This window comes from Oncorhynchus clarkii, chromosome 2 (assembly GCF_045791955.1).
Source record: "Oncorhynchus clarkii lewisi isolate Uvic-CL-2024 chromosome 2, UVic_Ocla_1.0, whole genome shotgun sequence".
Lineage (NCBI taxonomy): Eukaryota > Metazoa > Chordata > Actinopteri > Salmoniformes > Salmonidae > Oncorhynchus > Oncorhynchus clarkii.
Window position 1 is genome coordinate 38505522 of NC_092148.1, and position 19828 is coordinate 38525349.

At 47.4% G+C, this 19828-nt stretch overlaps 1 protein-coding gene across 1 annotated transcript in view; it reads right to left on the reverse strand.

Annotated features, from left to right (window-relative positions):
• Positions 1-875: 875 nt before the first annotated feature.
• LOC139367869 (membrane-associated guanylate kinase, WW and PDZ domain-containing protein 2-like) overlaps positions 876-19828 on the reverse strand; it is a 31005-nt gene continuing 12052 nt past the window's right edge. Inside the window, exon 2 of the mRNA XM_071106221.1 lies at positions 876-1148. Within this exon, the coding sequence (XP_070962322.1) occupies positions 928-1148 (221 nt within the window). The 3' untranslated portion in view covers positions 876-927. The remainder of the gene's footprint in view (positions 1149-19828) is intronic.

Sequence of the window (19828 nt, forward strand, 5' to 3'; positions counted from 1 at the left end):
CACCTTCAATGTGGATAACGCTCCCACTGACCTGCAACTTGTTCTTATCGATCTTCAGTCTGATGCAGGGATTGGAGAACTATTCAAAACAATGTCACTGACAAGGTTCTATGCATCTCTTGATGAACAATTTTTTTTCCAAAGATTAGGAGTCATGCTCAGAAGATGTTTGTACTGTTTGGGTCAACCTATGTATGTGAACAGACATTTTCAGTGATGAAATATAACAAGTCAAGGCACAGATAATCTCTCACCTCTCAGCAATCATGTGCATAGCGACGTCAGAAACTATACTTGACTTCACTGCTTTAGTCAATGCCCAGAGACTTCACTCCTCACACTGATTGGGTAGTTTAAATGTGTTGAGGTCTCTCTCGTGTTTTTGTGCATACCCGTTAACAAGAGTTCTGTCCGTGGTGCTGAATGCACAGTGTACTTTTCCCTCCGTGTAGTTCACTGCATGTTTAATAATGAAAATACCTACCAAAAGGAGAACATGGATGTGGTTTATTTCTGTGCATGTTACTGTGCATGTTACAGTAGATATCTGTCAACACAGTCATACACATGATGTATAATCCTGTAATATGATTCTGGCCCGCGATGGCAAAAATATATTCTAATGTGGCTCTCCATGGAAAATAATTACCCAGGCCTGCTCTAAAGCCCAAGACACACCATCTCTTAAATAATTCACATAGGAACAATTGTGAATGTGGCCATGTGCTAAAGCAGTGAGGTAGTGCTTAAAAAAAAAAAAAAAGGTTTCAACAATAAAATGATTTATTAGTAGTAGCCTACAATTATGAAAAACTTAAAAACACACAAACACACAAAGGCTTAGGTAAAAACAATATCTAAACCTAGGCTTATATCACAAGATCCTTTGAGTAACTTTGGTTCAGGTTATGTTATGGACAAAGGAATCTAGTCTGAGGGCATATTACATGTCCTGCTCCAAAGGTCAGGACAGAAATGTCCATGGCCTTTCATTGCAAACGTATATGTTTGCCTGGTTGTGTCCAGTCCGGGGGATGCCTTCATATCTCTGGGAGGAAGGGCGTCAACATTGCACAGCAGCGGAAACCTGGTTCCATCTGAGTGAAAGCTCCTTGGCCACAACAACACCAGGCTCCAGACAATTAAAGCTGTAAAGGAGGAAAGCAGACAAAATTAGACAAGACATTAAAACTTGCATACCAACAATAATATTGTTTTCTTTTTTGGGAGGAGATATTTTATTAGGATCCCCGTAAGCTGTTGGAAAAGCAGCAGCTACTCTTTCTGGGGTCCACACAAAACAAAACACAGAATGACATAATACAGAACATCAATAGACAAGAACAGCTCAAGGACAGAACTACATACATTTTTTTAAAGGCACATGTTGTAGCCTACATATCAATGCATACACAAACTTTCTAGGTCCAATAGGGGAGAGTCGTTGTGCCATGAGGTGTTGCTTTAGCAGTTTTTTAAACCAGGTTTGCTGTTTATTTGAGCAATATGAGATGGAAGGAAGTTCCATGCAATAAGGGCTCTTTATAACACTGTATGCTTTCTTGAATTTGTTCTGGATTTCGGGACTGTGAAAAGATCCCTGGGTGGCATGTCTGGTGGGATACTTGTGTGTGTCAGAGCTGTGTGTAAGTTGACTATGCAAACAATTTCGGATTTCCAACACAATGTTTCTTATAAAAAGAAGTAATGCAGTATGTCTCTCCTCAACTCTTAGCCAAGAGAGACTGGCATGCATAGTATTTATATCAGCTACAATAAAGAGCAGAAGGTGCCACTCTGTTCTGGGTCAGCTGAAGCTTAACTAGCTCTTTCCTTGCTTTTTGGAGTGTGGTGTCAAAAAAGCAGAGCATCTCTTTATTACGGCCAGACCTCTCCCCATCTTTACAACCATTGAATCTATATGTATCGACCATGTTTACAATTTAAGGTAACGCCAAGTAATTTATTCTCCTCAACTTGTTCAACAACCACACCATTCCTTACCAGATTCAGTTGAGGTCTAGAACTTAAGGAATTATTTGTACCAAATACAATGCTCTTAGTTTTAGAGATGTTCAGGACCAGTTTATTACTGGCCACCCATTCCAAAATAGACTGCAAATAGAAAAGAGTAGGGCCTAGAGAGATGCTGGGTTGCGTTTACACAACAATTAATTAAGGGCATTGAAACCAGGTGTGAGGAAAAACAAGACAAAACACATGGAAAATGAAAAGTGGATCGATGATGGCTGGAAGACCAGCGACGCCGAGCGCCACCCGAACAAGGAGAGGATCCGACTTCGGCAGAAGTCGTGACAGCTGCCCTGCGGTACACCACAATTTACATGTTTGACATTAGAGAAGAATCCATTAAAGAAAATATGTTGATTTCTTTTAGATAGATAGCTCTGAATCCACGATATGGCAGAGGTTGAAAAGCCATAACACAAGTTTTTTCAACAACAAGTTAGGTCAATAATTGTTTGTTTTTTTATTTTTTTATTTAACCTTTATTTAACCAGGTAGGCAAGTTGAGAACAAGTTCTCATTTACAATTGCGACCTGGCCAAGATAAAGCAAAGCAGTTCGATACATACAACGACACAGAGTTACACATGGAGTAAAACAAACATACAGTCGATAATACAGTATAAACAAGTCTATGTACAATGTGAGCAAATTAGGTCTATATAAGTCTATATACAATGTGAGCAAGTGAGGTGAGATAAGGGAGGTAAAGGGAAGAAAAGGCCATGGTGGCGAAGTAAATACAATTGTCACGCCCTGGTCTTAGTATTTTGTGTTTTCTTTATTCATTTGGTCAGGCCAGGGTGTGACATGGGTTTTTTATGTGGTGTGTTTTGTCTTGGGGTTTTTCGTAGGTATTGGGATTGTGGCTTAGTGGGGTTTTCTAGCATAGTCTATGGCTGTCTGGAGTGGTTCTCAATCAGAGGCAGGTGTTTATCGTTGTCTCTGATTGGGAACCATATTTAGGCAGCCATATTATTTGAGTGTTTCGTGGGTGATTGTTCCTGTCTCTGTGTTAGTTTGCACCAGTATAGGCTCAGTCACTTTGGATTTCTTTTTTTCCTTGTTTTGGAAGAGAACGTGAGCCGGGTGCGCCATTCTCCTTGCGGAGATGGTGCAAAATCCATCAACACGGTCGGTCCCTGGGATTGGGCTGGCCAACACGATTCGGTTTGCTTGGAAGGAAAAGGAGTTGGAGCCTTTAGGACGGGAAACTTTTGGAAGGACAATATTGATGGGGATTCTAAAGTTGACGGAGAAGGACGTGTTTCGCTTCCAAGGCAACTCGTTGGAGGGAGCATACGACGTGGCACTACATACAGAGGAGAAACACGATGATATCCTGAGAAGGGCAAGAGCAGTGGGAGGTGAGAGGCCGATGTGCCACTATGAAATAACAAGCCTGGCGAGGAACAACTTTAGGGTTGTAACTGTCAACATTTACAACCCATACGTTAAGGACGAAGAGGAGGACCCAAAGGGACATGTTGGCTACCTCCATCCTCCTGCTATGTTCTCCCTGGGGGCTGACAGGGGAATGTTGTTTTATGCACGTCAGCCTCCATTTTGCAGGCGCTGTATGGCCTATGGCCACATCTTCGCCTCGTGCAGTGCAAGAAAGTGCAGATTTTGTGGATCTGGGGAGCACGAGGCGAAGGATTGTGACGAGCCTAAGGCGTGCCACGGGTGTGGCTCGTCAGCACATCTGTGGCGGGGGTGCCCGGCTCGTCAGAGGTCATACGCGTCTGTGGCTGGGGGGGGGGGGGGGATGGGGGAAGAAGAGGAGGGAAGGAAGCATGCCTCATGACCAGAGAACAGGTCCAGAGGGGAAGGTCGCAAGGAAGGAGGCGAAGCAAGAAGCGGCGGATGGAAGAGAGAAGGAAACGGAAGGCACGGGAGTAGGAGAACAAGGAAAAGCGGCGGAAGAAGGCAAGCGAGTGGAGGAGCATGAGAGAGAAGAAAGCGAGGGAGGGGTGGTGGAGAAGGAGACTGTGGAAGAGCAAGTGGAGTGGGGGGAAAGTGCCCTGGTGGAAGAGATGAGGGGTATGGTGGAGGAGCTGGCGGGGGGGAGGGTGGTATCTCTCCACTGCCGCCATCACCAAAGAAGAGAATGAAGAGGAGGGTGCGATTGGCCGACAGTGAGAGGGAGGGATGGCCAAGAGGGTGATGGGGGTGGGAGAAACCTCTGGGTTGCTGCTGGTTTCCCCAGGCCCTCAACTTCTGTTGAACAAGACTCAGGACTGGGTGCAGGAGGAGGTGGGGAGTTTTTTGTTTGGGGACTCAGCCTCCCCTATTTTTTTCCAAACCAGCTGCAGCGCTGGGGAGGGGGAGGAGTGTGGGGGTAGACCCAGGGTGCAGGGCACACCAGAGCCATACACTATTCCTGCATCCTGGGTTGGTGAGATGGAGGAAGAGGGGGGGACGTCGGGAGTACGGATGGTGTTATCACCGGTAGATATGGAGCAGGGGAGCATCGGGTGAGTCTCCTGGTTTTTTTTTTTCTGTCTGGGTTTAGTATTTGAGTGTATTACATGTTTTTATTTTATTCTTTCATGGGGTCTAATTTTACTTTTGTTAGTTTAAATGTAAGGGGTTTAAGGGATTTTGTTAAAGAGGAGGGCGGTAATTTAGTTATTTGGAGGGTGTGGGGTTTGATTTTTGTTTTTTACAGGAGGTTCACCTGAGGGATGGAGGGGATGTTAGTAGGTTTAAGAAGGAGTGGGACAAGGGGGAGTCGGTTTGGGGTATTGGGGGGGTGCACTCATCGGGGGTAGGGATTTTGTGTGGGCATAGGGAGGTAAAAGTGGAGTGTTCTTTTGTGGTGATGCAGGGGAGGGTTATGGGGGTGGATGTCACGATAAGGGATTGTAAATTTAGATTAGTGGTGGTGTATGGGCCACAGGTGGTGGCAGACAGGAGGGAGATGGTGGACTGTCTGGCGCCCCTGTGTGTCACAAATAGGAAATTAGTGATAGGGGGAGATTTTAATACAGATTTAGGAATAGGGGGGGGGGTAGCAGTGCAGGCGCCATCACTGGGTTAATGGCTTGCCATGATCTGGTTGATGGTGGCCTGCACACTACTCCGAAAATGGCCGGTCCTACATGGCGCAACTCCAGGGGGGTTGCGCGGAGGCTCGACTATATTTTTGAACCCAGGTCTTTGGGTAAGTTGTCTGGGCGACTGTTGCCTGTTTTATTTTCGGATCACGACGGGGTGCTCCTGCAGGTGGGGTCGCCAGTCTGCCTCTTTGGTAGGGGGTACTGGAAGTTAGATCGGGATGTGCTGGAGGAGCAGGCTTTTGTTGACGTTTTTTTTGGTTTCTTTTGGAGGCTTGAAGAGCTCAGGTCCATGTGCGAGGGGGTGTTAGAGTGGTGGGAATTAGTTAAGGTGAGGATTAGGGCTTTTATAATAGGGTATTGCAAGAGGAAAAAAAGGGAGGAGAGGAGGGAGGTGGATCGTATCCAAAGGTTAATTGAACTCGAGTCCGAGGCAGGCAACCTCGGTGGGTCGTTTGACTGGGAGAGATCCGCAACCCTAAAGGCGCATCTCAGGGAGTTGGAGGAGCGAAAGGCTCGAGCTTTCCTGGAGCGTGCGCATAGTGGCTTTCTAGAACACAATGAGACTTGTTCTGCTATGTTCTTTAAGTTGGTTAGGGCCAGACAGAGTAGGAAGGCGTTAGGGAAGAAAATGGTAGTATAGTTAGAAAACCAGAGGAAATGGTCAGGGTGACAACTGATCATTTCCAAGGTTTATTTAAGGAAAGGGAAATATATGTAGAGCAGGGAAATGTGTTTTTAGAACACTTGTCCAGGCGGTTGCCGGAGGACATTAGAGAAGTGATGGCCCAGATCTCACTAGAAGAGGTTGAGAGCGCTCTTAGGAGGATGGGAAAAGGGAAGGTGCCTGGGATGGATGGGCTGCCGGCTGAGTTTTATCTCAAGTTTTGGGGTATACTTGGACCAGTGGTCCTCGAAGTCTTGAAGGCCATCCTTGAGACGGGGGTCCCGGGGGGATCAATGGCTGTTGGTGTGCTGTCACTTTTATATAAGAACGGGGAAGTAACAGACCTTGGCAACTGGCGGCCGTTGACCATGCTGTGTGTAGATTACAAGCCACTTGCAAAGGTTTTAGCAGACCGGTTGCGCACAGCCCTTCCCTACGTCGTCCATGAGGATCAGACGTGCGGGGTAGAGGGCCGCTCTATTAGATGGAACCTACAGTTAATCAGGGACTCCATCGCTTGGGTTGAAGATAGAGGACAGCCTTTAATGGTAGCAGCGCTAGATCAGGCGAAAGCCTTGATCGCGTGAATAGATCCTTTTTATTCAGAGTGTTAGGTCGATTAGGATTTGGGGAGAAGTTCATAGGATGGATTCGTACATTATATGTCGGAGCGGGGTGCCGAGTTAGTGTAAATAGTCACTTGGGTGACTTTTTTGACCTCTCGTCTGGGGTCAGGCAGGGGTGCCCACTCTCGGCTCTCCTCTTCGTTCTGTACATGGAGCCTCTGGGGGCTGCCATTAGGGCAGACACAGGGGTGGAAGGCTTGTTGATCCCTGGAAGTGGTGGGCTGCGTGTTAAGATGACGCAGTATACCGACGACACTTCCTTGCTGCTGTGCAAGGACTCGTGCCTGACAAGGTCCCTTGCCATCTTTGGGGATTTCACCCGAGCGTCGGGAGCGGTTCTGAACCATGCAAAGTCTTCCGTCAAGTTTTTCGGAAGATGGCGCGGTAGAACGGATGTGCCCGGGGGGCTATCTCTCTGTGAGGGGGCCCTGAGGATTCTCGGGGTCCATTTTGAGACCTCCGGCTCAGCGACGCTAAACTGGAACATGCGTATCGCAGTGGTACAGAGGAAGCTAGCAATGTGGAAGGCTAGGTATTTGTCTTTTATGGGCAAAGTCCTGGTCCTAAAGGTGGATGTGTTGCCGTCTCTTTTGTATTTGGCGTACATCTACCCATTGCCGGCTTGTCTGAGGAGGCCTCTAGTGAGGCTTGTGTTCCAGTTCATGTGGAGTGGCAGGTACGAGTTGGTCGCCAGGGCACGCATGCTCTGTCCCATCGGGGAGGGAGGTAGGGGGGTACCACATCTCCCCCTCAAGCTGGACGCAATTTTTGTTTCTTTCTTGTTAACGGAGCTTGCTCATCCAGTGATGCACCCGTCCGGTTACCTCCTGCGGGTGTTCTTCTCGTATCAGGCGAGAAGCGTAATGGTGTGGTCTAACACGGGTCCTCGGGCGGAACAGCTGCCATGGCACTTTGGTCATGCGGCCAAGTGGCTGCGTGCGCACCCTGAGGTTGAAGTTGCCCGAGTAGGTTTAGATCACCTGTACGAGGAGGTCAGACAGGCAGGGAGTCCGGCGCCTGTAGTGGGCATCTCGGCAGTGGTCTGGGAGGGAGTGCAGGCGCGGGGTCTGGACAACAGGCTCAAGGACCTGAATTGGTTGAGCCTCCATAAGTGCTTGCCGGTACGTTCCATCATGTACCGGCATAGTTTGGCGCAATCCCCCACCTGTCCAAGATCCTCTTGTGGCAGGGAGGAGAATGTGTGCCATGTCTTTTGGGACTGTGCCTTTGCCGGAGTAGTATGGGCTAAGGCACGGGTGTTGTTAGGTTTGGTAAGGGGGGATTTTGTATTGACGTGGGCCAGGTTAGAGAGAGGTGTAGGGAGAGCGAGAGGGACGGATAGGGACAGGTTTCTGCTCTGGCTTCTCATGAGTCTCTTTAAACGGGGGCTGTGGGAAGCCAGGCAGAACATGGTGAAGACAGGGAGAGATTGGGGGGTGGAAGGGATAGTGAGGAGGGTGGAAGGAGATTTGAGGGGGAGGATGAAGAGGGAGGAGAAAAAGTGGGGGCAGCATGCTGCTCGGGAGAGGTGTAAGGGGGGTTTAGGGCTGGGTGTCATTTAGATTTGTAAAGGGATAGATTAGGGACGGGGAGATAGGGAAAGGTAGTTTGTAGGATGACGGGGAGGGAAGATGCTCCCCTGAGGTTTTGTTTGGGGTTTTTGTTTAATTAAATTAAAATACCATTGTTGGAGTATGAATGAAAATTATGAGTTGTAAAGAATGAATTGTATTGAAGTTAATAAAGTATTTTTTATAGGCTGTTAGGTTTTCTCGTCACGTTTATTGTTTTGTTAGTATTTTCATGTATAGTTTCTTAATTAAAGAACCATGAATAATAACCATAATAATAGCTGCGTTTTGGTCCGCCTCTCCTTCAACTCAAGAAAACCGTAACAGAATCACCCACCACAACAGGACCAAGCGCCGTGGTGACAGGCAGCGGCAGCAGGAGCAACAAAGTTTGGATTATACGACTTGGGAGGAAATAGACAGGTGGGTGGTCGACCCATGGAGAGTGCCGGAGCCCGCCTGGGATTCGCTGGAGCAGTGCGAAGAGGGTTATAGGAGAATGGAGTTGGAGAGACGAACACGGCGGCGTGGAAGGAAGCCCGAGAGTCAGCCCCAAAAATGTCTTGGGGTGCGGCACAGGGAGAGTGTGGCAAAGTCAGGAGTCAGACCTGAGCCAACTCCCCCTGTTTATCGTGAGGAGCCAAGGAGGAGACCAGAACCAGAGCCGGTGTTGGAGGTGAGCGAAGCAGAGACTGTGAAGGAGTTAATGGGGGAATTGGAGGAGAGAGTTATGAGGGAGTTGCTGTGTTAGTGCATTAGGCACGGAATTCGCCAGACGGAGCGTGTCGGGGATTTGATGGCACCTGGGTCAGTGCTCCATACTCGTCCTGAGGTGCGTGTTAGTCGGCTGGTGAAGATTGTGCCAGCCTCACGCACCAGGCCTCCTGTGCACCTCCCTAGCCTTGCACGTCCTGTGCCAGCCCTGCTCTCAAGCTCTCCAGTACGCCTTCACGGTCCGGTCCATCCTGTGCCACCTCCACACACCAGCCCTCCGATGGCAGCTCCCCGCACCAGGCTTCCTGTGCGTGTCCTCGGCCCAGTACCACCAGTGCCAGCACCACGCACCAGGCCTACAGTGCGCCTCGCCTGTCCAGCGCTGCCAGAGCCTTCCTCCTTTCCAGCGCTGCCGGAGTCTCCCGTTTATCTAGCGCTGCCAGAGCCTTCCTCCTCTACAGCGCTGCCAGAGTCTCCCGCCTGTTCAGCGCAGTTAGAGCCTTCCTCCTCTCCAGCGCTGCCGGAGTCTCCCGCCTGTTTAGCGCTGCTAGAGCCTTCCTCCTCTCCAGCGCTGCCGGAGTCTCCCGCTTATCTAGCGCTGCCAGAGCCTTCCTCCTCTACAGCGCTGCCGGAGTCTCCCGCCTGTTCAGCGCAGTCAGAGCCTTCCTCCTCTCCAGCGCTGCCGGAGTCTCCCGCCTGTTCAGCGCTGCCAGTCTGCAAGGAGCAGCCAGAGCTGCTTGTCTGCAAGGAGCAGCCAGAGCTGCCAGTCTGCAAGGAGCTGCCAGTCTGCAAGGAGCTGCCAGTCTGCAAGGAGCTGCCAGTCTGCAAGGAGCTGCCAGTCTGCAAGGAGCTGCCAGTCTGCAAGAAGCCGCCAGAGCTGCCAGTCTGCAAGAAGCCGCCAGAGCTGCCAGTCTGCAAGAAGCCGCCAGAGCCGCCAGTCTGCAAGAAGCCGCCAGAGCCGCCCGTCTGCAAGAAGCCGCCAGAGCCGCCAGTCAGCATGGAGCAGCCAGAGCCGCCAGTCAGCATGGAGCAGCCAGAGCCGCCAGTCAGCATGGAGCAGCCAGAGCCGCCAGTCAGCATGGAGCAGCCAGAGCCGCCAGTCAGCATGGAGCAGCCAGAGCCGCCAGTCAGCATGGAGCAGCCAGAGCCGCCAGTCAGCATGGAGCAGCCAGAGCCGCCAGTCAGCATGGAGCAGCCAGAGCCGCCAGTCAGCATGGAGCAGCCAGAGCCGCCAGTCAGCATGGAGCAGCCAGAGCCGCCAGTCAGCATGGAGCAGCCAGAGCCGCCAGTCAGCATGGAGCAGCCAGAGCCGCCAGTCAGCATGGAGCAGCCAGAGCCGCCAGTCAGCATGGAGCAGCCAGAGCCGCCAGTCAGCATGGAGCAGCCAGAGCCGCCAGTCAGCATGGAGCAGCCAGAGCCGCCAGTCAGCATGGAGCAGCCAGAGCCGCCAGTCAGCATGGAGCAGCCAGAGCCGCCAGTCTGCCAGGATCCGCCAGTCAGCCAGAATCTTCCAGAGCCGCCAGTCAGCCAGGATCCGCCAGTCAGCCAGACTCTTCCAGATCCGCCAGTCAGCCAGGATCTGCCGGAACCGCCAGTCAGCCAGGATCTGCCAGAACCGCCAGCCAGCCAGGATCTGCCAGAGCCAACTACCTGCCTGAGCTTCCTCTCAGTGCTGAGCTACCCCTCAGTCCCGAGCTACCCCTCAGTCCCGAGCTGCCCCTCAGTCCCGAGCTGCCCCTCAGTCCCGAGCTGCCCCTCAGTCCCGAGCTGCCCCTCAGTCCCGAGCTGCCCCTCAGTCCCGAGCTGCCCCTCAGTCCAGTTGGGCCCTTGGTGAGGGCTACTAGGCCAAGGTCGGCGGCGAGGGTCGCCTATCTAAGGACGCGAGGAAAATGGACTAAGACTTTGTTGGAGTGGGGTCCACGTCCCGCGCCGGAGCCGCCACCGTGGACAGACGCCCACCCGGACCCTCCCCTATGGGTTCTGTCACGCCCTGGTCTTAGTATTTTGTGTTTTCTTTATTAATTTGGTCAGGCCAGGGTGTGACATGGGTTTTTTATGTGGTGTGTTTTGTCTTGGGGTTTTTCGTAGGTATTGGGATTGTGGCTTAGTGGGGTTTTCTAGCATAGTCTATGGCTGTCTGGAGTGGTTCTCAATCAGAGGCAGGTGTTTATCGTTGTCTCTGATTGGGAACCATATTTAGGCAGCCATATTCTTTGAGTGTTTCGTGGGTGATTGTTCCTGTCTCTGTGTTTGTTTTGCACCAGTATAGGCTGTTAGGTTTTCTCGTCACGTTTATTGTTTTGTTAGTATTTTCATGTATAGTTTCTTAATTAAAGAACCATGAATAATAACCACGCTGCGTTTTGGTCCGCCTCTCCTTCAACTCAAGAAAACCGTAACAACAATATAGCAAGTATAACACTGGAATGGTAGATTTGCAGTGGAAGAATGTGCGAGATTTTTGTAGTTCGTTCCAATCATTGGCAGCAGAGAACTGGAAGGAGAGGCGGCCAAAGGAAGAATTGGTTTTGGGGGTGACCAGAGATATATATACCTGCTGGAGTGCGTGCTAAAGGTGGTGGCTGCTATGGTGACCAGCGAGCTGAGATAAGGGGGGACTTTACCTAGCAGGGTCTTGTAGATGACCTGGAGCCAGTGGGTGTGGCAACGAGTATGAAGCGAGGGCCAGCCAACGAGAGCATACAGTTCGCAGTGGTGGGTAGTATATGGGGCTTTGGTGACAAAACGGATGGCACTGTGATAGACTGCATCCAATTGATTGAGTAGGGTATTGGAGGCTATTTTGTAAATGTCATCACGGAAGTCGTGGATCGGTAGGATGATCAGTTTTACGAGGGTATGTTTGGCAGCATGAGTGAAGGATACTTTGTTGCGAAATAGGAAGCAAATTCTAGATTTAACTTTGGATTGGAAATGTTTGATGTGATTCTGGAAGGAGAGTTTACAGTCTAACCAGACATCTAGGTATTTGTAGTTGTCCACATATTCTAAGTTAGAACCGTCCAGAGTAGTGATGTTGGAAGGGTGGGCAGGTGCAGGCAGCGATCGGTTGAAGAGCATGCATTTAGTTTTACTTGTATTTAAGAGCAATTGGAGGCCACGGAAGGAGAGTTGTTTGGCATTGAAGCTCGTCTGGAGGGTTGTTAACACAGTGTCCAAAGAAGGGCCAGAAGTAAACAGAATGGTGTGGTCTGCGTAGAGGTGGATCAGAGACACACCAGCAGCAAGAGCGACATCATTGATGTATACAGAGAAGAGAGTCGGTCCAAGAATTGAACCCTGTGACACCCCCATAGAGATTGCCAGAGGCCCGGACAAAAGGCCCTCTGATTTGACACACTGAACTCTATCAGATAAGTAGTCGGTGAACCAGGCGAGGCAATCATTTGAGAAACCAAGGCCATAAACCAACCATAGATACAGCAACACCTCCCTCATAAGCTTTTCTGTCGCTTCTATAGATGTTAAATCCTTGTATTGCTACTGCTGTATCATCAAATGACTTATCTAAGTGAGTCTCAGAAATGGCTAATATATGAATGTTATCTGATGTTAGCAAGTTGTTGATTTCATTAACCTTTTTTCTAAGGCTACATATACAGTGCCTTGCGAAAGTATTCGGCCCCCTTGAACTTTGCGACCTTTTGCCACATTTCAGGCTTCAAACATAAAGATATAAAACTGTATTTTTTTGTGAAAAATCAACAACAAGTGGGACAGAATCATGAAGTGGAACGACATTTATTGGATATTTCAAACTTTTTTAACAAATCAAAAACTGAAAAATTGGGCGTGCAAAATTATTCAGCCCCCTTAAGTTAATACTTTGTAGCGCCACCTTTTGCTGCGATTACAGCTGTAAGTCGCTTGGGGTATGTCTCTATCAGTTTTGCACATCGAGAGACTGAATTTTTTTCCCATTCCTCCTTGCAAAACAGCTCGAGCTCAGTGAGGTTGGATGGAGAGCATTTGTGAAAAGCAGTTTTCAGTTCTTTCCACAGATTCTCGATTGGATTCAGGTCTGGACTTTGACTTGGCCGTTCTAACACCTGGATATGTTTATTTTTGAACCATTCCATTGTAGATTTTGCTTTATGTTTTGGATCATTGTCTTGTTGGAAGACAAATCTCCGTCCCAGTCTCAGGTCTTTTGCAGACCCCATCAGGTTTTCTTCCAGAATGGTCCTGTATTTGGCTCCATCCATCTTCCCATCAATTTTAACCATCTTCCCTGTCCCTGCTGAAGAAAAGCAGGCCCAAACCATGATGCTGCCACCACCATGTTTGACAGTGGGGATGGTGTGTTCAGCTGTGTTGCTTTTACGCCAAACATAAAGTTTTGCATTGTTGCCAAAAAGTTCAATTTTGGTTTCATCTGACCAGAGCACCATCTTCCACATGTTTGGTGTGTCTCCCAGGTGGCTTGTGGCAAACTTTAAACAACACTTTTTATGGATATCTTTAAGAAATGGCTTTCTTCTTGCCACTCTTCCATAAAGGCCAGATTTGTGCAATATACGATTGATTGTTGTCCTGTGGACAGAGTCTCCCACCTCAGCTGTAGATCTCTGCAGTTCATCCAGAGTGATCATGGGCCTCTTGGCTGCATCTCTGATCAGTCTTCTCCTTGTATGAGCTGAAAGTTTAGAGGGACGGCCAGGTCTTGGTAGATTTGCAGTGGTCTGATACTCCTTCCATTTCAATATTATCGCTTGCACAGTGCTCCTTGGGATGTTTAAAGCTTGGGAAATCTTTTTGTATCCAAATCCGGCTTTAAACTTCTTCACAACAGTATCTCGGACCTGCCTGGTGTGTTCCTTGTTCTTCATGATGCTCTCTGCGCTTTTAACGGACCTCTGAGACTATCACAGTGCAGGTGCATTTATACGGAGACTTGATTAAACACAGGTGGATTGTATTTATCATCATTAGTCATTTAGGTCAACATTGGATCATTCAGAGATCCTCACTGAACTTCTGGAGAGAGTTTGCTGCACTGAAAGTAAAGGGGCTGAATAATTTTGCACGTCCAATTTTTCAGTTTTTGATTTGTTAAAAAAGTTTGAAATATCCAATAAATGTTGTTCCACTTCATGATTGTGTCCCACTTGTTGTTGATTCTTCACAAAAAAATACAGTTTTATATCTTTATGTTTGAAGCCTGAAATGTGGCAAAAGGTCGCAAAGTTCAAGGGGGCCGAATACTTTCGCAAGGCACTGTATTAATATGGGCTATTTTCAGCCCTTTCCTGGGTAGCTTATCAGAGATAGACATAATACTGAAAAGAGCAAACAAAGCAAGAGAAAAAAATATACATTCAGCAGTCCATTTATCAATTGTTGTGTGTGTGAGTGTGTGTGTGTGTGTGCGTGCGTGCTGCGGGGTTGAAGCTACAAATCCATAGGCTTGGCTCTCTCATCCCTTCAGGCTTCTGGGACAGAGGGTGGACAATGAGCCTGTCATAGCGGATATAAGCAATGTACCCACAGGCTCAGGCAGCTTTTATGGCTGGGATCAGTTCTTTCCTTTTCTGGCGCACAGCTTCAGGATAGTCCTTGTTGAGGACGATATACCTTCCGCTCAAGTTTTTGGCTCTTTCCAGAACAGCTACCTTGTCCTCAAACCTCAAGAATTGACCACTATCGGCCTGGGCCTATCACCTGGGACGGTGGTGGGTTTTACAGTCCTGTGGGCGTGCTCCACCTCAATCTTCCTGTGGTCCATCTTCAATTTCTCAGAGATCATTTCCCTCACTTTGTCCTCAGACTCAGTCCAGGTCACATGTGGAGACTGCAAGTCCGTCTGCAAACATGTTGCGCCGCCTTGATTGTCCCCCTGATTTATCTGTCATTGTTGTCATGGATTCACACACAGAACTGTGTCTCTCAATGACTTACAGATTGCTGTCATATTGCCATTCTGTTTCAACTCATTGAGCTGACCTTGGGAGAACTGCAAACTGTTCTTCAGGTCCTGGACCTCTCTGATCAGGTCGTCCATTTTATTAATTAGTTGAATCCAAGTATTTGGACTAAACACTTGAAGCGATTTTCTTGTTGCCATAAAAACTGCTTGCAAGTCTCTTTTTGTTCGTTTAAAAGATACTTCACGTATGATACAGAGACACCACTGTCCTCAATGGTACTCCCGCCGACGTTGGTCTTTGTCACGGTAGCTAGCAACGTAGGTTTCACTATTACTCCTCGCAGTTCCAGACAGGGCAGGTCACAGGAACGATTGAAAACAACAAACAGCAGGGATCTAGACAGCACCAGAGCCAGGATAATCCGCGGTCCCAGCCACAATGGCTAACCGTATTGCGGGCTGAATTCAAGAAAACCCGCTAGCTTGATTTGCATCTAGCTAGCAGCTAGGGTAGCTGCGACGCCAAATAGCTTCTCAGACCCGTCCTTGGCCGGCAGGATCACTGGAAAGACACAAGCAGTCCCAGCAACTGATGCCAAATGCGTCGCGGGATCCAAACTAAGGAGCTAGCTAGCTACCAAGAACATTCCAATACACTTTCAAGTAACAAACGTTAAAAAAAACTAAACTGAGCTCTTCCTCAATCCGCGTTCATCAGGAGGTGATATCCAAAGGGCATTGTAAGGTGATGTAAGGAGTCAGTGCACATTATTGCTTCTCCCCCAAGTCCAGGCAAAAATCTCATAGTACGAAGACAAAATACCTGAAGTGTTGCTTGTTCACCCTAGATCACCGGTGGCAGAGATCAAGTTTATGCTGAAAGACAAATTCCAGAAAAATAGGTTAAAACTTAATTTGTTTTATAGCTTGTTATTGCCTGTTGACCCCAGCCTAACAATAGCAATGCAGACACAGGATAACTAAATAGATAACATTTTGCTTCATAATTACCAGCTGGCTAGATAAAAATGGTATTCAATCTAGTTAGGCTGCTAGTTGAACATGCAAAACAAAAATCAACCTCGAAATCTATAATCCAATAGCTAGCTAGCTACACTGAATAAAAATGTCAACGTAACATGTAAGGTGTTGGTCCCATGTTTCATAAGCTGAAATAAAAGATCCTAGAAATGTTCCATACGCACAAAAAGCTTATTTCTCTCAAATATTGTGCACACATTTGTTTACATCTCTGTTAGTGAGCATTTCTCTTTTGCCAAGACAATCCATCCACCTGAATGGTGTGGCATATCAAGAAGCTGATTAAACAGCATTGTCATTACGCAGGTACACCTTGTGCTAGGGACAATAAAAGGCCACTTTAAAATGAGCAGTTTTGTCACACCACACAATGCCAGAGATGTCTGAAGTTTTGAGGGAGCATGTAATTAGCATGCTGACTTCAAGAATGACCGCCAGAGCTGTTACCAGATAATTAATTGTTCATTTCTCTACCATAACAACATCCAACATCGTTTCAGACAATTTGGCAGTATGTCCAACCAGCCTCACAACCGCAGACCACATGTATGGCGTTGTGTGGGTGAGAGGTTTGCTTATGTCAACATTGTGACCAGAGTGCCCCATTGTGCCGGTGGGGTTATTGTATGGGCAGGCAAAAGCTACAGACAACAAATACAATTGCATTTTATCGATGGCAATTTGAATGCAAAGAGATACCGTGACGAGATCCTGAGGCCCATTGTTGTGCCATTTATCCAGGCTGTATCACATCCGGCCATGATTGCGAGTCCCATAGGGCGGCGCACAATTGGCCCAGCATGGTCCGGATTTGGCCGGGGTAGGCCGCCATTGTAAATAAGAATTTGTTCTTAACTGACTTGCCTAGAGGTTACATTTAAAAAACAATAATAAAAATGTATCCGCTGCCGTCACCTCATGTTTCAGCATGATAATGCACAGCCCTGTGTCGCAAGGATCTGTACACAATTCCTGGAAGTTAAAAATGTCCCAGTTCTTCCAAGGCCTGCATACTCACCAGACATGTCACCCATTGAGAATGATTGGGATGCTCTGGATCTAAGTGTACAACAGCATGTTCCAGTTCCTGCCTACTTCCTGCAAGTTTGCACAGGCATTGAAGAGAAGTGGGACAACATTCCAAAGGCCACTATCGGCCTGATCAACTCTATGCGAAGGAGATGTGTCACGCTGCATGAATCAAATGGCTGTCACACCTGACTGGTTTTCTGATCCATGCCCTTACCATTTTTTTAAGGCATCTGTGACCAACAAATGCATATATCTATTCCCAGTCATGTGAAATCCTTAGATTAGGGCTGAATGAATTGATTTAAATTGACTGATTTCCTTATATGAACTGTAACTCAGTATAATCTTTGAAATTGTTTAGCGAACTAGCCAACTTAGCATGTGTCCCTATAATGAAACATGGGGTTTAATTAGCTTGCTAATCGATTAGCATTCGCACCAAAGGGGGTATTTTTGGTAGCTAGCTAGTTAAACATGACAAACTGGCAAACATGAAAAGCTCAGCTTGCTGTCTTGACGTTGCATTGCCCTGCAATGAGCCATCGCTGAACAATGGCTCGTTGTGGGACCAAGCAATCTAAAATGGCACCTGTATGCAACTGTCTAGCTAGCTAACTAAATAGCAAACAGTAGTTAGCAATTTAAAAAAAAACGTTTTAATACAGTTGAGACAATAATGTATGTACATGATGGCATTTTAACTGTAGACTCTTACCGGTGTATGGATTATGATGATTCACAGCATACTGAAACACTTTCAAAATGATCTTTCCCACTTGGCTTCAACCAGTACATATTGCTTTAGCCACAGAAGACAAAGCTGTGTTGATACCAGCAGCTGTATTCAGGACAACGCTGGTATTGAACGCTGAAGCTGCACTTATGAAAAGATAAGTAAATCCAATGGATCTTTTCAATATCCGCAGCAGCAGGGAGCGGGATGTGTCATTTGACAGAGGAGCCTTAAGTGACAAATAATGGTGGGGAGTCGACTCCAAATTAATAAATTCCTTGACTGCTTGCCCGTCAAATCCCGGTGTTGTCTCTCATTTCTGGGTGTCAAGCTTAGATTCCTCTAGGAATTGACTCCTCGATTTTAAGATTCTGTATTTTTGCAACAGAGGAAACTAGTTGCTGAAGGCTACTTCTGAGAACACAAACTCTCACATCTTTCACAGCAAAGAAAGTGAAAAGGAGAGAGAGGGGAGGGGCACAGCGAGGCATTGTCAGGCATGTCAGCCACCAGGCAGAACATTGCATCGGTAATCAAAAGATGTTTCGGCTGACGCAATGCTGTATCACGCAATTTCTTGGCTTACAATGTCTTGTGCAAGTTCACTAAAGTAGGGGCTATCAATGAGTAGGGTGAGCTTTTCTACATGCAACAGACTGAAGACCAAACACACACTAGTGTTTTTCATAGCGAAGAGAAAGAACAGGCGACCCAGCAATGTTGAAAGTGGATCGGGGCAGGCAGACAGACAATCGGAACCGTGTGCAACAGCTATATCTTGGTAATCTGCCTTGTAAATTCACCAAAAGTATATTAAATTATATATGCATCAGCTTAATTAGGCCTAAATGTGCAATAAACCATATTGTGCCTATGGCTTATTTAATGAAACCCTGGCTGGAGAGCTACCTTCCTGTAGGTTTTTCGCTCCAACCCCAGTTGTAACTAACCTGATTCAGTTTATCAACCAGTTAATTATTGAATCGGATCGCTAGATTAGGGTTGGAATTAAAAGCTACAGGATGGTAGATCTCCACAAACAAGTTTAGAGAGCCCTGTCCTAGGCAAATATGGTTCAGCAGCTCAAAATCAGCAGGATGTGGGGCATTGTTATTAGGAAGGACGTGTACCATGAATAGCTAAATTTTGATCACACTTCAATTTAAATATTATGGGGACACCTATGCATTTGGCAGCCAAGCACAAGTTATTAGTGTAGCCTATTATCGTCTTAACATGACGTAGAAATATCTTCACGCTTAGGATGTGTATGGGTGTGTGTGCTTATGAATGTGTGTGCGAGGGAGGGTGAATATGAATATGTGTAGGAGGGTGGGAGAGAACGATTGTGTGGATGCATAGGGTAGATGTTGTGTGTGAATGAATTAGAATGGACGAGTAAGTTGATGTATGGATGGTTGTAAGTGTGTCAGAGGAAGGGGGGATGGGAAAAGAAGGGAGGTTGGGACAAGCTTGGCTTTCACTGGAAGGAGAGCGAGCTCAAGAATTTGTTTGAGAATGAATTGTTTGTTGCAGAAAGTTAAGTTTAACAGGCTAGAGTCTACTTCGTTTCATTTTATTTTTTGTTTTGCTTGTATTTACCAACAGCCTGTACAGGTCCGGAGAAATGCATAAGTTATTGTTACTTCTTTTTTTTACTCTGCCTTTAAATTGTTATCTCTGCGACACATAGAGGTTTCCACATTCAGAGGAAAATTGTTGCGTTTTGTGATTTGCATTTACTATGCTTTCTTCCGGGACAATGTGGACCAACCAGACTTCCGATTAAACAATAGTTTACTCACGGAGGACTATAGAGAAGAAGTGGCTACTCTTAGCAAACAGATTAAGAATTTACACAATCTACTGGGGAGAGCACCACCTACCTACTCATTCTCAACACCACAGGCTGGACGCCGTTCCGATGTGTTGAGAGTATCGCTGCCATCTCAACACTCATTGACGGAATGGGAAATGCCTTCCAGGGACACCTCCCCGAAGAAGTCTGGAGCAAGACCTTCGCTTCTGGTGGATTTAGTTGATGATACTTTCGCCATTTCTTCTGCCCAACCATGGAGGCATGTCACCCGCAGTAGATCAGCTGGCGAGAAGTGGCCTATGGCGAGTGGGGTTTCTTTGGCGTGACCCAAATACAGTTGTTGAACAGCTTCGCCCTCCTGGCTTCGGAGGTCCCAGCACCTATCCGGACTACTTACCAAGGATTTTGATTCTCCTTTGGACTCAGATCACCGGACCTCGAGGGTGTCTGAAGCACTAGCTCCATCAGTGCAAAAACTGTCGAACCTCCTCTGCAATTTCAACAGGCGATAAAATCGGTGGTTCTCCTAAGCTTTATGGATGTCACGACTTCTGCCGAAGTTGGTCCCTCTCATGTTCGGGCGGCGTTCAAAGTCACCGACCTTCTAGCCATCGCTGATCCTCTTTTCATTTTCCTTAGTTTTTTTCTTGT